Here is a 22,023-nt window from a genome sequence, read left to right on the forward strand (position 1 = left end):
CTCTCTCTCTCTCTCTCTCTCTCTCTCTCTCTCTCTCTCTCTCTCTCTCTCTCCCCCCCCCCCCTCGTGCCCTCACACCTCCAAACAGGGCTAGCTCCCATGTACCGTCAGATAAACGCTGGTGCCAAATAGCATACATTAGATGTCATTATTGTTAAAGTCTCTTTTCTCACCTCCTCCTCCGCCCTCCCAGCCAGGATTAGTTAGAATAGGGATGGGGGGACGACGACTTTTAAGTCATTTCTGTACACGGAAAATCTTGTGACGGTAGGGTCCGAAATGAACTCCCAGGCGAAAATGCAGTATATATAAAAAATATGATGTTATTGTGCCATGTCAGCTCTGACTTGGTGTCAGCTCCCCCACCCGTTCTGCTCTGGGAGCTAAAGGTGTGATTCTTTTAGAGCAGTGAAGAGGAGTCTGATTTCACTACTTCTTAAACATTTGTTTTCTAATTCATGGGAAGTCTTTAATTTGTATTTGATTTCTTCATGAAATTAGTGGAAAAAATAATTAATTTTTTACTTTTAATTACATTTTCTTTTAATGTTTTGAAATATTATTAATAAAATAAAATAAAAGGAAATAAAAAATAAAGGGACCCATAAAAATGTGTCTGTGACCCACAAATGGGTCGGGTGTCTCAGTGGAAACCAGTGTTTTAGAGTTCTGTTGACTGAAACACAGTCGTTTCGATGTGCCATTGCGGCAACTAGTTGAAATGGTCAACTTGACTCCACCTCCTTGAATTCAAATCGACGGCAGTCATTACCTAAACAAAACAGGGGGCTCTCAACGTTTTTGGCCAGGGACCCTCGGAAATACTTTGGCCATGTCTCACCAACCCCTAAACCCCATAGGTTCTAAATGTCGTTGCAGGACTTTTGAGGAATTGGCATGTAAAGACACTTGACTATATCCGCCTAGCATTATTGTCATCCCTTGTGCCTATGTCACATGGACAGACTGTGGTGCCAAGAGGCCTACATTATTGTCATCCCTTGTGCCCTTGTGGACCAACTGTGGTGCCAAGAGGCCTACATTTCAGCACCAACGGTGCGTTAATCGTGCATGCAGCCTCTCACACAGCTAGTCTTTCTGTTTTGCCAGTTCACTTCACACTGAATGGCAAGTATTGGCAGGTTATTCAGCCTCTCCTGGCTCTTTGTGCCGCGCAAGTAGGCCTATAGTTCTGGCATGGCTCTGTAGGAGGCTAGCCCACTACAGTTGTGCGTGTGTGTGTGTACGCACGCGTGTGTTTGTGCGCGCACGTGTGCACATGTGCGCGTGTCTGGAGAGTGGAGATATAGTCTCACAAACCGCTGATCGGATCCACATGCTTTGATGTGGACCCGTGAGATTCCATAAAAAGTTGGTCATTGCATTTTTATTTGGGTCTAAAGCCCTTGCCAGCTCCCTGTTTCTTGTATCCTATATTTTACAGTACTTGGCATGGCGAGGAGATTTACTTTAAAATGTACTAGTTTACTTTAGATCATGTTGATTTAGTTGAGATTCTGTGAATTGCTGTGCCTGGATATATATATATATATATATATATATATATAATCTCTCTCTCTCTCGCGCGCGCCACCTTGCGATGCGGACATTGATGATTCTCTCACGTGGCATAGTTGGTTATACCATATTAACACCATCCATGCATCCCAGCCCTCTAGGGAAGATCGTGGCGCCAGTGCCAGAGAATTGTGTGAAAAACCAAAGACGAAGAAGAGCCCCCTGACCAAACAGGAAGTGTAGCCCTCCACAGCTGTAGCGTAGCCTTGCTCTAGGATGAGGACGTTCGCCCAGGAGCATCATTAGCTTAGCTTGTTCTAACCCATTTAGGCCTGACGTCTCAGAATGGGTTTAATAAGGTTTTATAACCTAAACATCGTAGTTTGTCTCATTTAGTGTGGGACAACAAAGGCATTGATGCCTCTGTAATGACTAATAACTAATGACAGATTCATGAAAAAGAAAGGAAAACTAATGGCATAAGTAGCGGCTATGCTTAAGGGCTCTGCTCTATGCCAGGATTTCTCAACATTTTTTGGCCGGGGACCCTGGAAATGCTTTGGCCATGTCTCGCGAAAGGACAGTTTATGCATGTACTGTGTGTGGTAAACTCTTCCAGCCATTCAGTTGGGATTTTTCTTTCTTATTTTGTATTTTTTAATACCCCCCCCCCCCCAAAAAAAGATAGGCGACCCCCACGTTGAGAACCCCTGCTCTATGCTATGGGCGCTGCTGGGAAATCCACACGGCCAGTGTAGGAAAAATTCTGTATGTTATTTTAGTCCGTAGTCCGTACTTGTCCTTTAATGTCCTTTGAATTTATTTTGGATTTTCTAGCATTGGAGTTGGACGATAAAGTTCTGAAGTTGCAGTTACTTCTGGGAGCGGCATTGTTCAAGATTCAAGATTGCTTTATTTTGTCATTATTTCCAACTGTAGCAGCAGAAAAAAACGAAATTACGTTTCTCTGTATCGACATGCCCATTGAACAGTTGCCATGCAACTCGATGAGAGGCGTGAAAAAAAAGGCTAGCTCACTATGTTTTGCTAATTGTGTCTCATCAATGTCTGTTGACTGTTGAGAGATCTGAGATGAGTTTGAAAGTATTCCACAAAGGTCTTTCTTTCTGACTGTGGGTTGTCTCTAAGAGACGCTGCTGCTTTGATGTCTTCATAGATATCTCTGACAGACTGTTACGCACCTTCGTCTAGGGTGAAGGTAAACAACATAATGTGAGAGGAGACAGGGTTGAAAAATAACTTTAGTTTATTGTTGCTCTTTTCTTTGTCCACAGAGACAATGGATTCAAATCCTTGTGCTTGTCAGCTTTTCAGTTCAAAAATAAATATTGGCTTCAGGGTGCGGTTTACATCTTAGCAAAAATATCTATCTAGAAAATAAAGGTTTACCCCTAACTCAATCCCTAACCAAGAACAAAAATACAATACTAAACCCTAACTAACCTAACTAACAGAATTACAATAAAGAGAAAAACAAAAAGGGACCTAACACCCTTACAAAAGGACAGTGGGTTACATTAGACAAATACTACAGATAGAATAATAACAAACTAGGGTTTTACTCTTAAAGGGAACAAACACATAACAAAAGGAGCTAAGGCAAAACTTACAGAACAAAACGGAATCGAAGTCAAAGAAACTAAAACAAACAAAAGCAAACAAAAGGGCAGGCAAAAGGGTGGAGGACAGAGGAACCAAGTCTCTGCTGCAAACTGCTGTCGTCCTCTCCACAGTCAGGACAGACTGAGCACATTTAGGTCGCATTCATACCAGAGAGCTTTGCTGCGATTAAAACGAATCCTGCTGCGCATTGTCAGAAAGTGCGCTTCGTTTGGCAGGTGTGAAGGCTCATTCGAATCCTAATGCGCAGCAAATAACCGCATTTTACTCCGCCCAAAAACGTGGGTTTCGCTTCGCTTCGAATCGCACTTGACTACGATTCGGTGCAGGTGTGAATGCAATCCGCAGTAAATAAAGGAAATGAAGCAAACATAATGTGGCGGGTGAGGAGCTGAACACAGTTGGAGACGGAGAAGGCATATTTTACGCAGCGCAAAGATGTCCCGTTACTGTGGATAGACGTGGTCGAATAAGGAGACTGAAGCCCTGATCGAAATGAGGACGTGTACATTAATCAATTGCTTAAGAAAACACATAAAAACACTGCAGTGTATTATAGCCTACATAATATTCTGTCTGTCTGTGCGTGCCGTAAACATGGAGTGCTGTCACTGTGTGGGACTGGGGAGTTATATCAGTGCGCTCATGCAGCGCTGTGCCTCCATGCCCAAAAGAACAGTGTGTGGCGGCTGCGTGCGTAGAGAGAGAGAGAGAGAGGGGGGGGGGGGGGTCCCAGACGGCACGACACATGCACGTTATGAGTGTAATTTTATCACCATAGATTTCACTGTGTATGCTATAGTTTATGAACGGAACACATTGATAAAGGTCCCCCCTGCTGCGTTTCCAATTGCTGCGAATGACAGTGTGAAGGCAAACCCCAGCCAATTAAATATGCAAGAATTCCATTTCCCCGCCCATACGGATCTGAGTCTACCGAAGTATTAGGTGAGAATGTGACCTTATAGACAGCAGGGCCATTACCCAGCTGCTGGGAACCAATGAGGAATAAGGGGCAGGTCCAGGTAGGACCTGTCATGATTGCAGCCACCTGCTTTCAATTGACCAGTCAAGTCATCAGCACCACACCCATTCTCTACATTCTCCATTCACCTCCATTTAATACCTTACATGAAACACAGAAAGAAACAAATTATAATACAAGCCATCCACAGAAGACCAACATTTCCATACTATAAATATTATTCACAGCTCAACTAATTATCATCATAACAATTAACCATCACAACATCAATAACAAATACTCAGAAGGACCATGGTCCGTAACACAGACTATCATTACTGTTGTGTAAATTAAATGTTGTTTGTCAGTCTGTCTGTCTGGTTACAAATTAATTACATTTGCTATTGGATATATATCTGATTAATTTTAATGTGTATTTTCAGACATTACATTTATTTATTTATTAAATGAAACATATATATTAAAAAAACCCTGTCGCAACTCTGAGGACCCCTTTGGTGTCCCTGGGTTCCATTTGGGTTCGAGATGAGCATATGATGTATGATGTAGGCTGTGCTTGTGTGTTAATGTCAGCTTGGTAGAGAACTGATGAAGGCTGGATAGCCGAAACGTTTGTCTCCTGTTCAAAAGGCAAGAATAAATGATTGAAATGCAGTCTTGGTGTGTGCGACCCATTACCGTTATATGTATCTGATATGATTTTCTGGTGACTCATACTGTCCTCATACATGAGGGGGGGGGGGTGTTTTTCATACATTATATTTAATTTTGCATTATATATATTGCACCCCAATTTTTGTTTTCAATGAATGAAAAAAGTATTGTAAAAAACATGGCTCCCTCACGTATTATGAGGGCAGTATGGGTCACCAGCTCCAAGGAGTCTATCATGGTAAATGGTGCATTTATATTGCGCCTTTATCCAAGGCGCTTTACATAGATTGTGCATTACATTCACCCATTCACACACGCATGCAAACCATGCAAGGTACCAACCATCTCATCAGGCGCAATTAGGGGTTCAGTGTCTTGCTCAAGGACACTTCCACACTAACTCTGGGGGAGCCCGGGTTCGAACTGGCAACCTTGCGGTTACCATCCAGCCACTCTACCCCTGAGCCACTGCCGCCTATCATGGTTCACAAAAGTCTGAGTAGACAATAAAATGACCTAAAACATTTTTTTAAAGTGAAATCTCCCTAAACCTCCTTCAGTGCCACCTAGTGGTCACCAGTTTAGGCTCTGAGTGCCAGATCTCCCATTATTAAAAAAAAGAGGGCGTTTAAAAAAAATATATATATATATTTTTTTTTTATACGTCTATACGGGCATGTCATCCAGTGCATAGCTGATTTAGATACGGGATGACGTCCCTGGCACTTAAACAGTTAATATTAGGAGAAGAATAAAGGGTTCCTCAGTTATACGGAATATCAGATATCTAAATATTATCAGGAGTCCCTCTCAAAACATATCCCTGTAGTACATCTGCTCTGTATGAACATCTCGTGTGTATGATTTACATGAATTCACATTCTTGTAGATCTGTGTTCATACAGTATATTACACAAATACACACAGTACAATTAATCCTTTCCTTCTCTCTTTTTCAGTATTATGAGATGTCCTATGGCCTTAACATTGAAATGCACAAACAGGTAAGCTTGTATATCTCTCGCACACACGCACGCACGCCAACGCTCGCACGTGCACTGTTCTCTCACTCATTCCGCGTTCATACAGGGTTACATATTTGCTCTGCCTCACCTCATTATGCACTAATGAGATGTAAAGATTCACACAAACATGTGTCTCCCTCCCCCTCTCCCTCTACCTCTATGTCCTTCTTTGTTTTGCCCCAATTCGGTGTTTTCTAATTATTTTGTGTTTTCATTAATTCACGCTCCTCAGGAAATCCTCTCTCTCTCTCTCTCTCTCTCTCTCTCTCTCTCTCTCTCTCTCTCTCTCTCTCTCTCTCTCTCTCTCTCTCTCTCTCTCTCTCACCACCTCTTCTCATTGTCCTCCTGTGCTCCACTCTCCTCCTCCTCCTCTTATCCCATTCAGGCCTGATGTCAAATTTTTAAATGTTTTCTAAATCATGACAATTTTCTGAAAGATTTGAGGCACATTTTAACGATTTTTCAAAAATAGCAGACCTACAAGTTCATAGTGCGCCACTCGGTGGCGCGCTATGAGCTTGTAGATCTGCTATTTTTCAATAGCTAAATTATAACATAATGTTTGAAACACCAAAAGCGGTCACGACGCGAGTACAAATCGCATTTTATTTTCCTATACATATAAATATACTATTTCAAAAGATATATATATATTTTTTAAATGAAATAAAATTAAATAATTGCATAAATTTTTAAAGGCAAACAAACAAATCTAAGCAATCCCATGAATAAAAAAAAAAAATTGTTTTTTTCACCCGATATTTTCGGGCGGGGAAAATGTATGCAAATTAGTAGTGGGCCTCGGGCTCCATGAAAAAAAAAAGATATATATAATTATATATATATATATATGTATTGAAATGTTTTGTATTTTCTATTATGATTCTATGAATGGTGCGGTTTACTTTTACTCTGCGATAGAGTTCTCAAATTCTGCCCAAACCCGACCCTACCTGACCCGATGTTTTAGGGCCGGGTCGGGCCTAAAATGTATCCTAATTAGCCCAGTTAAGGCCCAGTTTACTCTGAACTGGGCCCCTGTCCTGTCCTGTCCTGTCCTGTCCTGTCCTGTCCTGTCCTGTCCTGTCCCGTCCCGTCCCACTCATTCACTGCTTCCTCTTATTCATTTTTTTATGTTTTATTTATTCACCTTTTTGTTCAACTGAACCCACACACACCTCACACCTCTGTATTATGTATTCATGTCTCTCTCTCTGTTATACAGACAGACATCTCTCTCTCTCTCTCTCTCTCTCTCTCTCTCTCTCTCTCTCTCTCTCTCTCTCTCTCTCTCTACAGACATAGTCTCTTGCTCTCTCTCTCTCTCTCTCTCTCTCTCTCTCTCTCTCTCTCTCTCTCTCTCTCTCTCTCTCTCTCTCTCTCTCTCTCTCTCTCTCTCTCTCTCTCTCTCTCTCTCTCTCTCTCTCTCTCTCTCTACAGACATACAGTCTCTTGCTCTCTCTCTCTCTCTCTCTCTCTCTCTCTCTGTACAGACATACAGTCCATGCTGCATTTCTCTTTAAATCAGGTCACTGCCTTGCCAGCGTCTGTTCTCTCCCCCTGCCTCGCCATCTCAATCGCTCTGCTTTTGACATGCCCAGCCAATCACACACACACGCGCACGCACACACACGCACACGCACACACTCTCGCTCTCTTCTTCCTCCTCTTTCTTTTCTCTCTATTTCTCTCTCTCTCCTTCTACATCCTGCTTCATCGGCTGTCATTTCCTCAACTGCACTAGAGGAGCTCCCCCCTCCCCTCCCCTCCCCTCCTCCTCCACCTTTCATTTCCGCTCTCTCCCATTTTGTCCTCCACCCCCTCCTCCTCCTCCTCCGCCTCCCTCTCCCTTACTCTGCTCATCCTTTTTTTGCTTGCCTCTTTCAATCAGCCAATCTCTCTCTCTCTCTCTCTCTCTCTCTCTCTCTCTCTCTCTCTCTCTCTGTCTCTGTCTCTGTCTCTCTCTGTCTCTCTCTGTCTCTCTCTCTCTCTCTCTCTCTGTCTCTCTGTCTCTCGCTCTCTCTCTCTCTCTCCTGAAGATGTCATTTAGTAGTCTGCGTTCTCTAACAAGAAATCATTGTGTCTCCCTTGGGGAGACGACTGATGGATTCATGGAGGAGGGGAGGGGAGGGGAGGGGAGGGGGCAACTGCCTGGCTGCAAAATGGAGAGGGGGGGGGTTATGGGCAAGCAAAAGGAGAGGTAGAGAGAGGGAGAGAAGCAGAGAGAGAATGAGTAAGGAGAGTGAGAAAAAGAGGGGGTGGAAGTTCGGCCCGACATCAATAAATCACTTAAGAGAGAGAGAGAATGGGATAGGGAGAGAGAGACTGTGTGTGTGCGCAACTGCACATTCATGCGTGCGTGTGCACATGCACACGCACGCATGAACACACACACACACACACACACACACACACAACACACACACACACACACACACACACACACACACACACACACACACAGAGGCTATAGCTGTCAACAAGACAAACAGCCCATGGCCATAATGATGTTGTCATCATGATCTCTGCATGCATATCTTACTGGCCCTAACGGCCTTGTTGTGAGTGCCCTAAACGTGTGTGTGTGTGTGTGTGTGTGTGTGTGTGTGTGCGTGTGTGTGTATCATCACATGGCAGAGTGTATAGGCCTGATTACTGCACTGATGCTATGGATGGAGGGAGGGAGGTGTGGAGGGATAGATGGAGAGAGGGATGGATGGAGAGAGAGATGGATGGATGGATGGATGGAGTACGGGATGGAGGGATGGATGGATGATGGAGAGAGGGAGGGATGGAGGGATGGATGGATGGATGGAGAGAGGGAGGGATGGATGGATGGAGAGAGAGAGGGATGGATGGAGAGATGGATGGATGGAGAGAGAGAGGATGGATGGAGAGATGGATGGATGGCTGGAGAGAGGGAGGGATGGATGGAGAGAGAGAGGGATGGATGGATGGATGGATGGAGGGAGGTGTGGAGGGAGGGATGGATGGAGAGAGAGAGAGGGATGGAGAGAGGGAGGGATGGATGGAGAGAGCGATGGATGGATGGATGGATGGAGAGAGCGATGGATGGATGGATGGATGGATGGAGAGAGCGATGGATGGATGGATGGATGGAGAGAGGGATGGATGGATGGATGGATGGATGGAGAGAGCGATGGATGGATGGAGAGAGCGATGGATGGATGGATGGAGAGAGCGATGGATGGATGGATGGATGGATGGAGAGAGCGATGGATGGATGGATGGATGGAGAGAGCGATGGATGGATGGATGGATGGATGGAAACTAACACACACACACACACACAAACACACACTCACATATTAACTGTATATATGATGATTTCTGGTGTGCCAGTACAGTACAGTACAGTACAGTACAGTACAGTACAGTACAGTACAGTACAGTACAGTACAGTACAGTACAGTACAGTACAGTACAGTACAGTACAGTACAGTACAGTAGAGGAACCGGCACACGGTAACTCTGTCATTTCTCTCATCCGTTTCGGACGCGGGGCGGCAAGCCGGAACCGGCCCGGCCCCCTGGGTGGAACTCTATAATTGTACTTCGGGTGCTTCGGTCTCTATCCTTTTATTACTCCATGGTTCAAAGTATGGGTTCTTATGCACCCTGGGCAAGACCTAAGCTGAAAAGACTATCAGCGGAAGTTACGGGATTTTAGCGGAAGTGAAATCGTTGATGCTTTACAAATCAGTTTACATTCTCCGCGAATGAAACAAGTGTTGTGATTGGTCGGGAAAATATCGTATCCGGGGGAAATACATTCGACGGCTGTTCCGGAGGATACAACCGCTGATAGCTTCTCTGCCTTAGGTTGTGACCAGGCTTTTCTTTTCGCAGATAAGTAAGCCTGGGACCGAGGCTAGTTCTTATGCCGTTCAGAGGCAGCCATTGGCTTAGGAGGCAGCCAATCATGACTAGGTGGTGTTTAGAGTCGTCTTCACGGTCGTCAGTAGTGGTGCGTGCTAAATGTAGGCTGGGCTGCTTCGCACCTGGCAAGAATAGCGAGAAAGGTTGAGCTGGTTGTTGGGCTGTGTAGAAGAGCACTTCTGAACAGACACGGGAAATAACACTGACGTCTGATTCACACTATACTAGATTGGGCATCGTGCAATGGTGCCATGCACTGATAATTCACTGATGGGTCACGGTAAGGTGCCGATAATTCACTGATAATTCACCAATAATTCACACGTTGTGAGCTTGTCTTTTTGGTTCCAAATACCGGCACACAACCAAGTATAAATGGGGTTCGACCCCCCACGAGGACACGTGTACACTCTGAGACACACACACACACACACACACACACACACTCATCTGCACAGAGTAAAGACATACAAGGACACCCCACAACTACACCCCACATACAGTACACAAGCAGAGCACGCACGCACGCACACACGCACGCACGCACGCGTTGTGTGTGGGCTGGCTGTGGCCACAGCAGATGCTGTCCATGAATATTTTAGCCAGGCTCCCTGGCAGAGTTTCCATTTGCATAGACCAGATGTAAGCAGCTGAAATATTTACCGGTGGTGCGGGCCCAGGGAGAAGAAGCAGGCCACATGCACACTCTGTGTGTGTGTGTGTGTGTGTGTGTGTGTGTGTGTGTGTGTGTGTGTGCGCGCATGTGTGCGTGTGTTTGTACCAATTTATTTTGTATGTGTGTTTTCGGTTTGTGCATGATGTATTTGGCTGTGTGTTTGCGTGCGATCACGTGTGTGTGTGTGTGTGTGTGTGTGTGTATTCATCAAAGTGACAGTATCCGTTCACCCACCCACTCTTTTCTCTTTTCTCTCTCTCCTCCCCCCCCCCCCCCCCTCCCTCCCCCCCTTTCAGACGGAGATTGCCAAGCGGCTGAACGTGATCTGTGCTCAGCTCATCCCATTCCTGTCACAGGAGGTTGGACGGATGACACACAACACACACACACACACACACACACACACACACACACACACACACACACACACACACACACACACACACACACACACACACACACACACACACACACACACACACACACACAAACACAAACCACAGTTATGCACATTAACACATCAGTAACATTCGGTCTCTGTTTCTTTTTCTGCGGGGGGGAGGGTTATGGGGGGGTCGTCTGACAGCCTCCCACACATAAGACATGCATGCACTCGGTAACCAATAATTCTTAGTGAAACACACTTGCATGCCAAACACACACACATGCGCACACACACACACACACACACACACACACACACACACACACACACACACACACACACACACACACACACATGCACTACATACACTCACTACATACACTACACACACACACACAGCTGTGGATTGACAGAGCTTCAAAGCACTTTTTCCCTCAATGTTTCCAAATGTCGACACAATTTACATTATGTATGTCCAGAATTGCGCAAAAAAACCCAAAAGAAAAGAAAACTTTGAAAGCTAAGTCATGAGATGCCAAATGTAATATTCCAAATGAGGAATGTTGCATTGGTGTTGTTGACGTGGAGTCAAAATTGTTTGAGGCTAAGCCCAAGATGATTTATTCAGCCCTCCTGTCCACACCCCCGTGCTCACTGACGTCTTGGGTTGTTCCACAGCACCAACAACAGGTGGTCCAGGCCATGGAGCGCGCCAAGCAGGTGACTATGGGGGAGTTAAATGCATCGATAGGGGTACGTGGACTCCCCCCCCCCCCCCCCCCCTCTGCCTCATACTGTGTGAACACCATCCTCCCTCATAACCTTTATTTCTCCTTCATTCCCCCCCCCCCCCCCCCACCCACACACCCTATTTATTTCAATTGATCCGCTGTCGCACCACTTGTAACGATGCCCCCCCCGACATGCCGTGGTTATGTAGTTAATAAAATAAAATGTGTTTTCGAGATGTTTCTTGGCACGACCTCAAGAAAAGTTAGCTTTCCTTGAAAGACGGGCTCAACCCTGTGCAAAGCGTTGTTGTTGGAGTTTTTTTGTGTGTTTGCTTTCCCAGTAATTGGAAATGCAAATAACAGCTAATCCCCCTTAATTGACTTCACATTTTGCAGTTTAGCCTCACCTACAATCCCCCCCGAACCTTCAGTGATTTCCAATATCCTCCGAAAGAAAAGCCAGCCTTATATTTAACCGATATCTCGCGTCATAGCAGCAGCGCTGCCACGTTATATACACGTCCCACATCAGCCCAGTTCACATCACAGTCACACCCCCCCTGTTCTTCCATTCACTATTCTTTTCTTTTCTCTTTTCCTTTCCTTGTGCTCTGTCACTCCCCGGCGGTTAAATCACTTTGTTCAGTACCTGTAAAGTCACTCAGTTTGTCCCTCTTTCCTTGTCCCCCCCACTTCTCTCTCTCTATCTCTCTCTCTGCCTCTGTCTCTCTCTCCAACAGCAACAGCTCCAGGCGCAGCACCTCTCCCAGCACGTGGCCCAGGGGCTGCCCATGGGCCCCCACCCGTCCAGCCTGGCGGGCCACCCCGGCCTGCAGGCGCTGGGCGGCGGGTCGGGCCTCCTGGCGCTGTCCGGCGCCCTGGGCATGGGCGCCCAGCTCGCCGCTAAGGACGAAAGGGCCCACATGGAGGCCGCGGCGGCGGCCGCCGAAGCGCACCACAGAGGTATAGGTCTGGATATCAGGGACTGGGCAGGGGAACATCATTGTTGAGGACTATAAAAACAAATCTGTCTAGGTTTATGGACACACCGTTACATTACGTTGACCTCTTCCATCTTGACATTAATGCCAACACCGTCGACACCTGTTGTGTTGAAAAAAGTTACGAAAACAAAACAAGAAAATGGTCATTCAGACACCTGGAGGATTGCTCTGTCCTCCTCTGCATCTCTCGAAACAGCCCAAGGCCTCTTAGGGCGGGGGATCCCTGTGACAACCAGCCACAACTACCGCCCTGCCATTTAACACAGTAACAAAAGACAAACTGTTAGAAATCCATGCAAAAAAACAAAAACAACACGACAGGACAAACAATATCACAACCAAGAACTATAAGACTATACAGTGAAAACATGACACTGGATTATCTGTCATCAGACCTCATCTGTGCATCCTGCAGCATACAGTGCTGAGAACGTGTTAGAGATGTATTGAAAGTGCATGTGTGTGTAATTTGACAACAGTGAATGGACTGTGGGTGGACTTGGAGTATAAGACACTCGAGATGGGGACCAATGATAAGCGATAACGATGATTCCAGCATCATCCTAGGTGATGGTGACGTGGAGAGAGTGCTCCATTTCATCAGGAATGGGAAAAACGGGAGCAGTGTGTGTGTGTGGCCTAAATTAGGCTCCTCGTCAAACAATTGAATCACTGAAACTAGTTTGTAGCATTTTGTTTTATTAACTGAATCCCCCCATGGGTGGGGCTTAACACATGAGGGTAATTCTTCTGACAATCAAGGGAAAAAAAGTATTAAAAGACATTTCAAACATTCTTCTTTCTCATTGTTTGCAACTAATCCCGACTCTGGTTCTAAGAGCAGATTTGAAAAACACTAACTTTTATTTTTTACAAATGCTATATGACCCCCAAGTCGGGTCTTCTAATTCCCAGAACCATTGGCATTTCTTTCTTTCGCTAAACTAATTGCATAAGAATATTATAGATGAGTTAAAGGGCACATATTTTGCTTTTCCTTATTTTTTCTGTCTTATATAATGTCACAATGAAGTATGTTCATATTAAAAGTGTCAAATAATGAGGTAAATCAATTATAATATCATGCCTGTAAACAAAAGGCAAAGAATTCAGACGCTCAAAAACCCTGAAGCTAGGGTTTTTCCAGATGTTTTTTTTTTTGTCTTCTATCTGAACATGGTCATCTGTTCTGCTTACATTGCCCCTACACGGTTGTCGTCCATCTAAAAAGGGAATTTGGCAAATTTTGGTGTTTTAAACATTGTTATAATTTAGCTATTGAAAAATAGCAGATCTACAAGCTCATAGCGCGCCACCGAGTGGCGCGCTACGAGCTTGTAGGTCTGCTATTTTTGAAAAATCAGGCCTAAATGGGTTAAGGAGGGGGGGATGCTTATTCCAGACAGGCTGAAATGAGGGGCCGCATACAGAGATATAAAGATAAAATAAGGAGTTTGTTGAACTGTGCATGCAAAGCAACTGTACTGCAGTGTCAGAATTAAAACAAATGTATATATAATGGCTGGGAATTAGCACAATAGGTTACGTTTATATTGAACTGTTTGAGACGGAAGACTTTAGATGAAGAAAATTGCCGTATATGCCTGGCTTGACATAGTATATACTATAAGCCGTAGCTTGGCTTGGCCATTTTGGCACGATACTGTTATCGATACTGATGATGGCATGCCTCAGAGATAGTTTCCACTGAGTCATTAGCCGCTAGCTAGAGTGATGCTAAGTGATGGGAGATAATGTTATTTGGTTTTGTATATGTGTTCTCTCTTTTGGGGACTTGGGATGTGCGGCTGCCCGGAATGGACACAGATCGTGAAGCTGGGCCGGTGAGTAAGGCATATAATAAGTGCACCATCACATTTTCCATGGTCAGATCTTTTTCCATGTTTTAGTATTCAGAGCTTTTCATATGCATCGAGCGGATGGACTCTGTGCAGTGACAGCCTAATGGCTGCAGAGCTCTGTGATTAACCCCCATAGCATAGCGCCCTTCAAGCTGTTCCTTAAGAAAAGCATTAAAGGGGGGACAAGATTTGTCTGTCATGTCTCGGGGTGGATTTTGCCGTCGGAGGTTATTAAGTGTTGTAAAAATGATTCACAGAGAAGTTTTATGCGATGAGACGTTTCGATGAGCCATTCAGAAAGTCCCCTCCTCGCGAGGAACAAATTAGAACAATCTGCATCAGGTATAGACTGCATTTCTAGGTTAGTTGGCCACAGCTACGGTTTCGACCGCGACTGACATGACAAGACGATCTGGTTATTGGAACTGCTGTTGGCTGTCAGACAGCCCAAAAATGTTTACCTCATCTCCCTAAAGTTATTCATCTGAAATGTGATGCTAATGTGGTGATCTAAATGTGATGATCTAAATGCAACAGGCTGTTCGCCTGTTGCATTTAGAGGTAGGTGTCGGCCACTGGGCACCAGCCAAGATTTGGCGAAACCGAACAATGTTTTGGTGAAAGTAATGTCACAGATGTGTTTCATAGACATCACTGTAGTGTAGTTACACAAAACAAAACTCCTTTCACGTTGCTCTGGCTCAGAGAAATCCGCTTTCTGCTTGCCTGTGATTTAGAGATTAATGACAAATTGCTGCAATACAAACTATTGCACCGCATCGTAAAGTACGAGGCAAAAAAGACTAGGCTTGGATTCAGTTCAAACATTCCCAAGTACATAGCGAGGTCGAATAATAACAGGATAATAACCACAATATAGTTTGTCAAACCTAACCAAAGGACTCAAACATGACTTCAAACTAAAACTCACCGAAATAATAAAATATCAAAAGTGTAATACTCACGTGTGAAGTTGGGATTCCAAGAATAGCATAGTGGAACCACCACTTGGACCGCATTAAAGACGGCTCCCATCTTCTCCCCTCACTCCTACTAGTGAGTCGACCCGATCGATGGAGGCTGATATTCTTTCACATTCATCTCCACTGCTTATGAGCCCGACATGATTTATGCAGTCCCTCTCACCTCATTATCACCCTCTTTTCTTTTCCTCTCTCTGCCCTCGACTCCCTTTCCTCCGCCGCCGCCACTCCGCTCCCCTTTCTATCCCTTTCTTCTTCATCTCTGCTCTCTCTCTCTCTCTCTCTCTCTCTCTCTCTTTCTCTCTCTCTCTCTCTCTCTCTTTCTATCCACTCAATTTACTCTTTATTTCCTTTCCACCAAATCTCCTCCTCAACTCGTTTCACCTCTTCCTCTCTCCACTCGTACCACCTCCTCCTCCCTCTGTCTTCTGTTTCTACTCCATCTTTTCTACCTCTCCTTTTCTCAGAGTTCTCTGTCCAACGGGGATAAGGGCCGCCCGCCAACAGACTACCTCAGCAATGGCAAGAAGAGGAAAGCAGACGAGAAGGAATTCATGACGGACTATGTGAGGCGCTTCATGTTTTCTTTCAGTAACAAGTGCACATCCACTTAACACATTTAACCCTGGCTTCCGTATTGTGGGCCTGTCATCTGCAAAATCTTTCAAATAGCACATCTACAAGGTCGGCTATTAAAAAGAAATATATATATATTTAAAAAATATATAGCTTTAGTTCAAGGGCTAAGCCTAACACCGGTATTCACTTATAATTATTTGTAATCTGTTTTTTTAATGTATTGTATTTATATGATTGCAACCCAAATTTTATTTATGTTTGTTTAGGTGTCCATGCTGTGTGAACTATTCCTTGTGCAATCTGTACAGGATTTAAAGGCGTTGCTGTAACCCTAATGCCCGTCTCCCTGCGTTTGTCTTCCCAGGGCAGCGATGCGGATAAGAGCGATGATAATTTGGTGGTGGATGAGGTTGGTATAGTCAGCGCCTCAAATCACAGCCTTCATCTGCATACGACATACACACACACACACACACAAACACACACACACACACACACACACACACACACACACACACACACACACACACACACACAGCAGGACAGCCTGAATATTAATACGGCCCACAACCCTCCCCTGAGACACGCATGCGTGCGCGTTCAGACTGATAAATGCATGCACGCTGACGTCGCATGCATTGCTATAAAGTATTAAAAAAAACATCTGTGCTTTTATTAAACTGTTTACGAATGCCGTCGTTGTTTTTATGTGCGACTGTTGTAGATCCATTAGTTTAATTAATTTGTTTAGACAAAAGCAAACACGAGTGGAAAGTGACAACCTCTGAATCGATGTGTGCACACTGGTGTCTTAACGTAAAAACACCCAAGTGGCTTGTTGTGTTAACGTTCACATTTACAGACTGTATCAATTTCTCGGGTTACATGAAGAATAACGTCTTAAACCATTCTGAATGGGAACCCCTTTTGGTGTTTTAAGCATTATGCTATATTATGCGCATGCATAAAGTGAATGGCAGATCGAGTGGCAAATCGAGTGGCAAAGTGAGTGACAAAGTGAATTCAACGTTGTTTAAAGTCATGTAATTCAATCAAATAGGACTTTTCTGTTTGGATGCATGGGCTGTCAAGGCCAGAAAGTATTTTTTGGTCACTCAGTAGGCATTCCCGCATAACTTCCGGGTATGATGATGATGTCACGCGCATACCCTCTATACTTTAGCTATTGAAAAATAGCAGATCTACAAGCTCATAGCACGGCACAGAGTGCCGCGCTACAAGCTTGTAGGTCCGTGAAAAAGTGTAGTGCAAAACTTTGAATATATATTCTTTCAGAGTGAACGTTTTTAACTCAAATCTTTACTTCTTGGGGGGTCCCTGGAACAACATATTTTCAGATGGGGGTCGGCGGCCAAATGCATATAATTCTAGGGGTCCTTGACATTAAATAGTTTGAGAACCACTGACATAGAAACATAGGGTTTTTCAGAAAACTGTCAGAAGGCATTTGTAGAATCTTTTCTCAGGTCTAAATGGGTTAATCCATTAAGGCCTGAGGACCAGGTTATACAAATGGGTTCTAAATCCTAGCGCTTTTCTGAAAAAACTGCTCAAACGTTTTCACGTCAAGGAAACCCACTGCGGAGCGTCACATCTCAACACGTGTTGGTCCAGTACAGGGACCTCCCAGAACTAAGGGTTCTGTTCCATTAGGGGCCTCCCAGAACTAAGGGTTCTGTTCCATTAGGGACCTCCCAGAACTAAGGGTTCTGTTCCATTAGGGGCCTCCCAGAACTAAGGGTTCTGTTCCATTAGGGGCCTCCCAGAACTAAGGGTTCTGTTCCAGGGACCTCCCAGAACTAAGGGTTCTGTTCCATTAGGGACCTCCCAGAACTAAGGGTTCTGTTCCATTAGGGGCCTCCCAGAACTAAGGGTTCTGTTCCATTAGGGGCCTCCCAGAACTAAGGGTTCTGTTCCAGGGACCTCCCAGAACTAAGGGTTCTGTTCCAGGGGCCTCCCAGAACTAAGGGTTCTGTTCCATTAGGGACCTACCAGAACTAAGGGTTCTGTTCCATTAGGGACCTCCCAGAACTAAGGGTTCTGTTCCATTAGGGACCTACCAGAACTAAGGGTTCTGTTCCATTAGGGACCTCCCAGAACTAAGGGTTCTGTTCCAGGGACCTCCCAGAACTAAGGGTTCTGTTCCATTAGGGACCTCCCAGAACTAAGGGTTCTGTTCCATTAGGGGCCTCCCAGAACTAAGGGTTCTGTTCCATTAGGGGCCTCCCAGAACTAAGGGTTCTGTTCCATTAGGGGCCTCCCAGAACTAAGGGTTCTGTTCCATTAGGGACCTCCCAGAACTAAGGGTTCTGTTCCATTAGGGACCTCCCAGAACTAAGGGTTCTGTTCCTGGGACCTCCCAGAACTAAGGGTTCTGTTCCATTAGGGACCTCCCAGAACTAAGGGTTCTGTTCCATTAGGGACCTCCCAGAACTAAGGGTTCTGTTCCAGGGACCTCCCAGAACTAAGGGTTCTGTTCCATTAGGGACCTCCCAGAACTAAGGGTTCTGTTCCAGGGACCTCCCAGAACTAAGGGTTCTGTTCCAGGGACATCCCAGAACTAAGGGTTCTACTAAGGGTTCTAACTAAGGGTTCTGTTCCAGGGACCTCCCAGAACTGCGCAAATATTTCAGTAAGAAAAATTCACTTTGAAATATATATTCAAAGATTTGCACACAAAAAAAGAAAAAGCTGATCTACAAGCACTACGAGCATGTATATCTGAATATACAAGCTCATAGTAGCCAAAGTATAAAATAACGGTTAATGTGTGTGTTTGTTTCTTTTAACCCTTTCAAACCCAGGACCCGTCGTCCCCACGCAGCGTTCAGTCCTACTCGTCCAGGGAGAACGGGCTGGACAAGATGCCCCCCACCCGGAAGGAGGCTCCGCCCCAGGCCAGCCCCGCCTCCCTGGCGTCCTCCAGCAGCGCGCCCTCCCCGTCCCGGGGGAAGGACCCCCCACAGGTATGGACGCAACGCATGCGCACTCACACACACAATTTTGAGGTATTTGTACCTTACTTGAGTATTTCCAATACTTTCACTTCTACTCACCCCCCTCCCCCACCCCCCCCCTTTACACCCCCTTTCTTTTTTCTTCCACTCTGTACATATAATGTTTTTTTTTTGTTTTTTTTGAGGATATTGAATTTGTTTATGAATTGAATACACATAGGACCTGAATGGAAACAAGACAGCAAGGACTTTGTTTTGGTTCTATCCTTTTAGACCAAGCTGACTGTACTCAATCAATCAATAGAGGGTATGCGCATGCAAAGTGAGTTTAACGTCATTTGGACTTTTCTGTTTGGATGTATATGGGCTGTCGTCGAGGCCAGGAAGTAGGTTTTTGCCACTCAGTATAGGCGTTCCTGCATAACTTCCTGGTTTGACGATGATGTCACACGCATATCCCCTCTATTCAAGGACACTCTCGCACATCACCAAAACACTGAGATTCCTATAACACCATCACCTCTGCATAGCTTGTTTTCATCTTGCTTCCCGAGTCCTTTTCTTTCCTCCTACAGTATAGTTGTCATTTCATTTGTTCCCCTTTCATCATGTTATATTATGCCTAATTGTTATTTATAACCCTCCCTTCTGTCTTGTCTCTCTCTGCCCCTCCCTCCCCTCCCCCCTCCCTCCCTCCCTCCCTCCCTCCCTCCCCCCAGAGGGAGAAGTCCAGTACCCCGGGCATGAAGCCGGGCACGCCCATGTCCCAGGAGGCCAACGCCCCGGGGCCCAGCGGACCCCCACAGTTCCGCCCTGTCCCCGGCAAGCCTGCTGTGGACCCTCTGGGTGAGTAGTACCCCCCCCCCCCCCCAAAAGATGAGATGGACGGATAAATGTCAGCATCAGCCACGCTTTGGGACATGGATGTGCTTACACACACACACACACACACACACACACACACACACACAACACAGCGCGCACACGCACACACACACTGCATACGCACAATGGGGAGTACTCTGGGACATTGAGCAACATGAATAATTATTATTTAATGTCTTTAATGGAGAATCACTCTGCTACATTGGGTAACTCTATCCATGTGTCGTCGCACCCACCTCACCTGTCCTGTCCTGTTCTGTGTGTCGTGTGGGCAGAACCAGTGGAAAAGGCTGGAGCCACGCACGGCCCTGCTCTGAGCCCCAACAAACAGCTGGGGGCGAAAAATGTTTGTCGATTTTTTTATAAACGGAAAGATTAGGAGAGGTAACGGGCTGTGACTGTGAGCTGGTTTCATAATGAGGAGTGAATCTATTGTGATGCATCACTCTGTCTCTCTATCCGGCACCGCCCCCCCCCTGACGCTGTCTCTCAAACCATCTCTCTTTGCCTTCTCCAGGCACTTGCACACATAGACATTAAAGGGGGGGGCCTGTCTGTAAAAAAAAACCGGTCCTCTCCAAACCATGAATGCACCATTGTGAAAGAAATCACCTCTGTGTAAAGGTCCATGTCATACGCCGCATCAGAGTGCAGTGTCAAGCCCTGACACGTTGTGAGCTTGTAGATCTGCTATTTTCGGCCAAAAGTGCCCTTTTTTAGGGAATTTCAGCCCCGGCCTCTCTAACATTCTGTGCATGTCCTTGGTCTTCTCTCTCTAGCTCCCCCTGTCTCTGTCTCTGTCTCTGTCTCTGTCTCTGTCTCTGTCTCTGTCTCTGTCTCTGTCTCTGTCTCTGTCTCTGTCTCTGTCTCTGTCTCTGTCTCTGTCTCTGTCTCTGTCTCTGTCTCTGTCTCTGTCTCTGTCTCTGTCTCTGTCTCTGTCTCTGTCTCTGTCTCCTGTCTCCTGTCTCCTGTCTCCTGTCTCCTGTCTCCTGTCTCCTGTCTCCTGTCTCTGTCTCTGTCTCTGTCTCTGTCTCTGTCTCTGTCTCTGTCTCTGTCTCTGTCTCTGTCTCTGTCTCTGTCTCTGTCTCTGTCTCTGTCTCTGTCTCTGTCTCTCTCCTCTCCTCTCCTCTCCTCTCCTCTCCTCTCCTCTCCTCTCCTCTCCTCTCCTCTCCTCTCCTCTCCTCTCCTCTCCTCTCCTCTCCTCTCCTCTCCTCTCCTCTCTCTCTTTCTCTCTCTCTCTCATATTTATTTATTTATTTATTCATAACCATTCCGCTTTTTTCCCCCCCTCTTAGACACACACATACAAGACACTCAATCATACTTGTTCTACGAGATATATACACTATTTGTTTGGATGCATGGAGGTGTTGTGGCCAGCAGGGGTCAGTAGCAGTCTAGCGCCTGTTAGACTTCCACAGTGACTGTATAGCTTCATAGCACTATAGCGTCTTGGTTCTGTCTGTTGCATGGCTGGCTGCCCGCCCCGGTGTCTCATTCTACAGGCCAGTCAGTCATGGACGCCTCAGAGACCCAGAGGAGGCTTTAGCAGAGGAACTCTCCTCCGAATATGGCCATATATTATAAGTCTGAATATTGCCTAAAGGCAAAGGCTAAACTGTGCATTAGTTAAATTCTACCTTTCCTATAAAGCATTTCAAACGGAGGAGGCGAGAGAGAGAGAGAGAGCAAAAGTCATGACCAGACTAAAGCACACGAGAGCAAATGATTTTAACGCTCTGGCAGATTTGTGTGGTTTGCGGGTCAGCCGCTCGCGGCCACATCATATAAATGATCTCAAGCTGCAGTGGAGTCGGTACCACACAGTGTAATCCTACACGTCAAACTCCTTCGTCTCATTCTCTGGAGGAGGGTGAAAGCAGAGCCCTATACTACCAGTCCACATGAGTCCATATATAAACCATTTTATTTATTTTTTACACTTTGCGAAATCCCCCAGTGTCTATATTTGCTTTTATTGAACACTCGTGAAATAGGGCCACTTAAACTTGGTTTAAGTGGTTATACTTTTATTTGGCATTGGTAAATGAAAGGAAGGTTTTCGGCGTGATCGGCTGCCCTGTTGTCTTCCATTGTGAAGTGGAAGTTAAACACTGGCTGCTGGCAGTGTGCGTACAAAGTTTAAACGCTGATATATCCAGTGGGTTGCCAGATTAGCTCTGGGCAGTCACACACACACACGCACGCACACACACA

At 45.5% G+C, this 22,023-nt stretch overlaps 1 protein-coding gene across 4 annotated transcripts in view; it reads left to right on the forward strand.

The window, feature by feature from the left end:
- LOC310860557 (transducin-like enhancer protein 1) overlaps window positions 1-22,023 on the forward strand; it is a 79,190-nt gene that overhangs the window by 43,883 nt on the left and 13,284 nt on the right. The window contains exons 4-12 of one of the 4 annotated variants that reach the window (XM_083767537.1): window positions 5,758-5,802; window positions 10,696-10,758; window positions 11,463-11,537; window positions 12,256-12,478; window positions 14,302-14,363; window positions 15,832-15,930; window positions 16,308-16,352; window positions 18,769-18,930; window positions 19,641-19,767. In XM_083767537.1, coding sequence (XP_083623663.1) covers window positions 5,758-5,802; window positions 10,696-10,758; window positions 11,463-11,537; window positions 12,256-12,478; window positions 14,302-14,363; window positions 15,832-15,930; window positions 16,308-16,352; window positions 18,769-18,930; window positions 19,641-19,767 — 901 coding nt within the window. The remainder of the gene's footprint in view (window positions 1-5,757; window positions 5,803-10,695; window positions 10,759-11,462; window positions 11,538-12,255; window positions 12,479-14,301; window positions 14,364-15,831; window positions 15,931-16,307; window positions 16,353-18,768; window positions 18,931-19,640; window positions 19,768-22,023) is intronic. The other 3 variants (XM_083767534.1, XM_083767535.1, XM_083767536.1) reach the window with 3 other exon arrangements.

This window comes from Protomyctophum parallelum (genome assembly GCF_964188405.1).
Source record: "Protomyctophum parallelum genome assembly, chromosome: 6".
Taxonomy (NCBI): domain Eukaryota; kingdom Metazoa; phylum Chordata; class Actinopteri; order Myctophiformes; family Myctophidae; genus Protomyctophum; species Protomyctophum parallelum.